This window comes from Triticum urartu, chromosome 2 (assembly GCF_003073215.2).
Source record: "Triticum urartu cultivar G1812 chromosome 2, Tu2.1, whole genome shotgun sequence".
NCBI classification, from domain to species: domain Eukaryota; kingdom Viridiplantae; phylum Streptophyta; class Magnoliopsida; order Poales; family Poaceae; genus Triticum; species Triticum urartu.
Window position 1 is genome coordinate 646,056,839 of NC_053023.1, and position 7,318 is coordinate 646,064,156.

At 46.1% G+C, this 7,318-nt stretch overlaps 1 protein-coding gene across 1 annotated transcript; it reads left to right on the forward strand.

Moving 5' to 3' along the window:
* Positions 1–297: 297 nt before the first annotated feature.
* LOC125533861 (probable trehalose-phosphate phosphatase 5) lies at positions 298–2,757 on the forward strand. The gene is made up of 10 exons (XM_048697192.1): positions 298–558; positions 642–782; positions 926–997; positions 1,093–1,191; positions 1,329–1,421; positions 1,520–1,621; positions 1,918–1,995; positions 2,091–2,231; positions 2,337–2,429; positions 2,536–2,757. Exons 1-10 carry the CDS (start codon positions 298–300, stop codon positions 2,602–2,604), a joined length of 1,149 nt encoding a protein of 382 aa, XP_048553149.1. The 3' UTR covers positions 2,605–2,757.
* The last annotated feature ends 4,561 nt before the right edge of the window (positions 2,758–7,318 follow it).

Here is a 7,318-nt window from a genome sequence, read left to right on the forward strand (position 1 = left end):
TGTAAGTATTTTGGGTTTTCTATGCGTGGATGCACTTATGTCTAATGTTACCTTACTTCTTTCATCAGATCACTGGTAACTTTCTGATAAGGAACCGTGTGCGCACTTACACTGACAAGAAAACGCTGAAGAAGTGGTTTTTCATTGACAAGACTGTGGGTTAAATCTACTCTTTGGTTTTTCATTGACAAGGAGTAGTTAACAGAACCCCTTCTCCACCTAGTTTTGATCCCAATTTGCAATTAGCCTATTCATTGATTTATTTCTCAAGTGTATAGTAGCAATAGCTTGCCTGCCATGTCGGATCATGTGGCCAAAAGCCAGCCAGTGTTGTCAATGCCATCTTCAGTACCCTCAAATCTCATGCCATCTTCAGTCACATCCAAGAGGCATCCCTGTTCTTCCGCGAGTGTGACATACATCAGCAGACGTAAACTTGTTGAAGTCGTCGATGGACTGCTCGGTGTGATGACACCAACGTCAACCCATATAAAGCCATCTGTGCATTCTGACTCTGATGGTCTATCTGATGAAGTTTCTCCTTACAAAGCTTGGCTGGTAAGATCAATATTTCTTTCGGTTTTCAGTTGTCTATTTGGTGTCTCATGCAAAGGTTTCTAAAGTTTTGCCATTTGTTGCAGGCAACATGCCCTTCTGCTTTAACTTCCTTCGACCGGATCATAGCAAGTGCGCACGGCAAGAAGATCGCCTTGTTTCTGGACTATGACGGCACGCTTTCGCCTATTGTCAATGATCCCGAGAAGGCTTTCATGTCCCCAGAGGTAACCCACAACTCTGATAAAAATGCTTGGTTTTGAAAATTGCTTGACGCCTTTATGTATGTATAAATATGGTTGCTTCTGAAAAATTGCTTGACGCCTTTATGTATGTAACTTGGTTGCTCAATCTGGAAAACTTCCTTCAGATGCGTGTTGCTGTGAAGAATGTCGCAAAGTTCTTCCCTACAGCGATTGTCAGCGGGAGGTCCCGTGACAAGGTTTGAGCAACTTTTGCACGAGTTGGCATGTGACCGTTGGAATAATCCCTACTTGTATGAAGCTGATGGTATTGTCCTTGCCCCTTCATGTTCAGGTGTTCGAATTTGTAAACCTGAAAGAGCTCTACTACGCTGGAAGTCATGGTATGGACATAATGCTATCTTCTGCAGATTCTGAAAATAAAACAGAAGATGTGAGTACTTCTTTCTTCGTTTACAGAAGTCAGGGTCGGTTGAATTGCTTTATTGGATTGCCTGAAAATATTGGCAAAAAAAATATTGCTTCCTTTTTGCTCTTGCCTTAATACTACAAATATGTGTTTCTGTTTAGGTTTATGATTATTCTCGGAACTCTGCTTTATTGCAGGACAAAGAAGCCAAACTTTTCCAGCCTGCAAGTGAGTTTTTACCCATGATCACTGAGGTACACAGTGCAACACTTTTAAAAGTTACAACAATAAACATGTCACCCTACAATGAAAATACTAACCTACTTACTTTGTTTTGTTTTCTGCACAACAGGCTTACAACTCCCTAGTGGAGGCCACAAGATCAATCAAGGGTGCAAATGTTGAGAACAACAAGTTCTGTGTGTCTGTACATTACCGCAACGTCGACAAGCAGGTAGAGTTGATCTCACGTTTCTCTAGCTGCTCTTGCCTCTCCACTCAGTGGCAGAGCGTAGTGGGGACAATTTCGGGCCCTGGCCCCCCTTCCAAGAGGAAAATTTACCAAATACATTTACTTAGCTGCTAATTGCTCTACTAATCGTCCGGTGTCTCTGATCATCCTAGCCTTTTCTATGCCATATACACTCATTTGGCCCCTCCTAATATTTGATTCACGCTCCGCCACTGTCTCCACTTACGGCAACCACTGCAAGTTCCTCTGAAATTTTCGTCTGTCTTGCCTGTTTCCAGGACTGGAATTCGGTCGCGCAGCTTGTCGATGATGTGCTGAAGTCTTTTCCTCGTCTCAAACTAACAACCGGACGAAAGGTAGGAACATTAGAAATCTTCCTTCCACTACGTGTTCTAACTCTTCTATCAGCGTGACAGAAATGTGCATCTCTTCACCACGTACAATGGCGCAGGTTTTAGAGGTTCGTCCAGTGATCGACTGGGATAAGGGGAAGGCAGTTGAGTTCCTGCTCCAGTCGCTCCGGCTAGATGACCCTGGAAGCGTTCTTCCTATCTACATCGGGGACGACCGAACTGACGAAGACGCGTTCAAGGTTTTAAACTATTCTTCTTCAGAAGAAAGGGCCATATGCTCATTCCAGTCACGATTCCACTGAACAAACACCACCTTTCTTCTGTTTGTTTGCCACGATGATCAGGTGCTTCGCGAGCGGAACTGTGGGTACGGAATTATAGTTTCACAGGTGCCCAAGGAGACTGAAGCCTTCTACTCGCTGATAGCTCCATCTGAAGTAAAAACTCTTAACAATTTTCATGCCTGATTTCTGCATCCCTTTTGATTTTGCTCGGTCAATTTCTCACCTATCTGGCCGTTTCACTGGCCAAATTGCCACGCAGGTGATGGAGTTCCTGGATTCCTTGGTGAGATGGAAGGAGCAACAGCAGCCAGCCCATGATCAAGAATGATAATAACCCAGGAATAGCACATCATCAGTTGATTTCAGTTTAGTCTTCTGGCAGAAATGACAGTAGCAGATTAGCATCTCCGGGGTGACTATTTCGCAGCGCCGGAGGTGGATAGGGTCGTAGCCCAAACCTACCAAGATGACTTTTCTCTTGTTGTTTTCTCTTTGTTTAGCACTGGCAAAGTGGAAATTTTTGTCCACCTTCGCCCATGAAACTCGGAATAATGTACATCATTTGTGACTTCTTTTGCACGAAATGGCTTTGGTGAAGTTTGACATCCGCCAACTATGCTGCAGTCCGGTGTTTATACGTTTTAGCGTTTCCACTTGTCGCTACTCTAACTTGAAAGTGACAGGCAAACAGTAGGGACAACACAACGAGAGTTTCGTACTAGTTTATTGGACCGGTAGGTGGTAGCTCTGACCTGATGATAGGGAGACGGTAGAGCCTCTCAGAATATCCATGAACCGGACCACACCTCAGTTTAATAACTTTGATCGTACAATGATTTGTGTTGTCATGGAGTAGATTCCTGCAACTCCACTCATAAGAAAAGAGCTGGTCCAGCTTATGACAACACCGAACACAAAAACACCTGCCAAAAACCACAATATCATCCGACACAAAAGAAAGGAAACCACGATACCATGACCACCCTACCTATGAATTAGACCATGAGGGCTTAGAGCATCCGAGAGTGAGCAGTCTGTCCTCAAATAATCTCTTCCGCAATTAGATACCTCAATTTAAAAAGCTCAAATCCATACAATTACATGCAACATAAAACCTAATCTAAGCGGAGCTGGCTCGCAGGACTAAAGGCGTTGCTGTCTCCTGTGTCCTACTCTTTCTCGTCGGAGCACAGAACCTTGATGGTGTCGGTGGACGTGAGATCGATGATGGATCCGTCTTGGAGGAGCCGGCGACATCCACCACGACACGGTTGTGGCGCCAGACTGGTGCACCATGCGGGGCGCCAGGGAATGCGACTCTGACTCGCCAACGTCCATCGCCGCGAGGGATATCGCCGTCTTCCGCGCCCGCTGCCTCGCACGGTAGGCATGCCACGCCATATTTGCTTCGGACGACGCCCATGTGTTCATCTCCGTCTCGGCACGCCAACGAAGGGGTTGCGCATCTGCCACCGTGTTCGGATGCCAGATGGACCGCCCTGCCTCCGGTGAGGCAGCGGTGACACACCTCACGGCAAATCCATGCGCCATTTGGGCGGACGCAATGGATTCCCGGCGGAAGGGGTCCAAGTGTTGTCGTCGGGTGGCCTCCTCCTCAGAGTGGCGGAGTGCAAGCCGGACGGTCATATCCTCCTCGAGGCCGCGCGGGATGAGCTCGGGGTCGACGGATATGGAGGTGTATGTTGGGGAACACAGTAATTTCTAAAAATTTCCTACGCACACGCAAGATCTATCATGGTGATGCATAGCAACGAGAGGGAAGAGAGTTGTCCACGTACCCTCGTAGACCGTAAGCGGAAGCGTTATGACAACGAGGTTGATGTAGTCTTCACGATCCGACCGACCCTAGTACCGAAAGTACGGCACCTCCGCGATCTGCACACGTTCAGCTCGGTGACGTCCCACGAACTCTTGATCCAGTTGAGTGTCGAAGAAGAGTTTCGTCAGCACGACGGCGTGATGACGGTGATGATGAAGCTACCGGCGCAGGGCTTCGCCTAAGCACTACGACGATATAACTGAGGTTGATTATGGTGGAGGGGGCACCACACATGGCTAATAGATCAATGATCAACTTGTGTGTCTATGGGGTTCCCCCTCCCCCGTATATAAAGGATTGGAGGAGGGGGAGGGCCGGCCCTCTCTATGGCGCGCCCTAGGGGAGTCCTACTCCCACCGGGAGTAGGATTCCCCCCTTCCAAGTAGGACTAGGAGAGGAAGGAAGGAGGAGAGAGGGAGGAAGGAAAGGGGGGCCGGCCCCCCTCCTAATTCGGATTGGGCTTGGGGGCGCGCCCCCTACCAGGCCGCCTCCTCCTCTCTCCCACTAAGGCCCAATAAGGCCCATACACTCCTCGAGGGGTTCCGGTAACCCCCCGGTACTCCGATATATGCCCGAACTCACTCGGAACCATTCCGATGTCCAAACATAGTCATCCAATATATCGATCTTTATGTCTCGACCATTTCGAGACTCCTTGTCATGTCCGTGATCATATCCGGAACTCTGAACTACCTTTGGTACATCAAAACACATAAACTCATAATACCGATCGTCACCGAACGTTAAGCGTGCGGACCCTACGGGTTTGAGAACTATGTAGACATGACCGAGACTCATCTCCGGTCAATAACCAATAGCAGAACCTGGATGCTCATATTGGTTCCTACATATTCTATGAAGATCTTTATCGGTCAAACCGCATAACAACATACGTTGTTCCCTTTGTCATTGATATGTTACTTGCCCGAGATTCGATCGTCGGTATCTCAATACCTAGTTCAATCTCGTTACCGGCAAGTCTCTTTACTCGTTCAGTAATGCATTATCCCGTAACTAACTCATCAGTTACAATGCTTGCAAGGCTTATAGTGATGTGCATTACCGACAGGGCCCAGAGATACCTCTCCGATACTTGGAGTGACAAATCCTAATCTTGATCTATGCCAACTCAACAAACACCATCGGAAACACCTGTAGAGCATCTTTATAGTCACCCAGTTACGTTGTGACGTTTGATAGCATAGTAAGTGTTCCTCCGGTATTCGGGAGTTGCATAATCTCCTAGTCATAGGAACATGTATAAGTTATGGAGAAAGCAATAGCAACAAACTAAACGATCATCGTGCTAATCTAACGGATGGGTCAAGTCAATCACATCATTCTCTAATGATGTGATCCCGTTAATCAAATGACAACTCATGTCTATGGTTAGGAAACATAACCATCATTGATTCAACGAGCTAGTCAAGTAGAGGCATACTAGTGACACTCTGTTTGTCAATGTATTCACACATGTACTAAGTTTCCGATTAATACAATTGTAGCATGAATAATAAACATTTATCATGATATAAGGAAATATAAATAACAACTTTATTATTGCCTCTAGGGCATATTTCCTTCAGTGTAAGACTCGGATCCGCTGCCCGCCATGCCGGAAAAGGACGGAGAACGCCGAACGGGAGCTTGGGTGGCAGAGGGGAGTTGGGAGGAGTGGAGTGCAGTGGCTAGGGTTTGGTCCGGAGAGCGGATGGGGACGAATATATGTGGATCGGGTGGACCCGCGCGGGCCGGGTCTAACATGACGGATGCGCCCGTCATGCCCACCCTAAATATGCCAATACAACATATAAGCAAACCAATAATAATGTTGACATCCTTTGATCCCACAAGGTGCTCTATCAGTATTATCTGCAAGCTTAATAACCACATCAGTTGGCTCAAGAGTGTGTGGTGAGATATCACCATAAATTTTTGCATAAAGACTATAGGGAATAATATTAACAAGGGGATTCGGGATCACACAATCCAAAGTAAGACTTGCTACCAAATGAACATGACAATGCTTGTTTACCTATATCTTTGCCTTCAGTGCAACATTTTAAATAAGCAGTGATATCTTGATCTAGATGGGTTTCTTTATTTACCACCGATATAGGCGTAGCAAGCTCTTCCACCGATAATGTTTGACCTTGACACTCTTCTTATGCTTAGTTGGGAGTGACTCACCCTTTTCTTTTGCTTTCCACTCAAAGTAGCTTCTTTCCTGTTGAGATTCGGAGTGGATTTCTTTGTCATTAGTTCCATCATTCAGATTGCTTTAGATTGCCTATTATGCCTAACAAATCTTTCATCTAGTAATTAAAAAAACTCTGAAAAGTCCTACAAAATTTGTAAAGAAAGGTCGGTTCCAATATTAAACTCATGACGAAGATTTTTCATCTTCTCGGTCTTAGAGAAGAATTTAACACTATCATAACCATGATCAATCTTCTTCTTATCTTTCAAGCATAGGAACCAACTTTCAGCGTTTTGGCGCATCCTATCAAGTAACCTCAAAGATTGGGAAATATTAGAATCCATAAAGGATCCGTGATAAGTAACATCCAACACCTGCTTACTCTGTTGACCGAGTCCCCCATAAAAGAAATCCACAATCAAGTAAGGAGGTACTAGTACAATGACGTCCTAAACAAACGGTTTAAAACCCCTTTCCGCGACGGCATTTGGAGCCATCGCCAAGTGAGTGTGGGCGATAGCGGGGTCCTTCCCACACGACCCAGAAATCGTCGGGGATAGGCCCTCGTGGGACCCAGGTTCGGGCCGTGTGCGATCGGGCGAGGCATGGAAACCCAATCATTTCCATAGGTATGTACATCCCACACGGTGAATCCCAGAAATCATTTCTGTAGGTATGTACATCCCACACGATGAATCCAAGAAATCATTTCCGTAGGTATGTACGTCCCACATGGTGAATCCCAGAAATCATTTCTGTAGGTATGTACATCACACACGGTGAATCCCAGAAATCATTTCCGTAGGTATGCACATGCTACCTCTTGAGCACTGTGTTGGATTTCCCCAAACAGGAAAGGATGATGCAGCAAAGTAGCGTAAGTATTTCCCTTAGTTTTTGAGAACCAAGGTATCAATCCAGTAGGAGGTTGCACGCAAGTCCCTAATACCTGCACAAAACAAATAACTCATCGCAACCAACGCGATAAGGGGTTGTCAATCC

What these genes read in the sequence shown, in the direction of transcription:
- LOC125533861 (XM_048697192.1), top strand. Translation starts at nt 298, where the DNA reads ATGTCGGATCATGTGGCCAAAAGCCAGCCAGTGTTGTCAATGCCATCT. An exon ending in CTCCTTACAAAGCTTGGCTG is followed by an intron (nt 559 to 641) that starts GTAAGATCAATA and finishes CATTTGTTGCAG; the next exon opens with GCAACATGCCCTTCTGCTTT. An exon ending in GCGGGAGGTCCCGTGACAAG is followed by an intron (nt 998 to 1,092) that starts GTTTGAGCAACT and finishes CTTCATGTTCAG; the next exon opens with GTGTTCGAATTTGTAAACCT.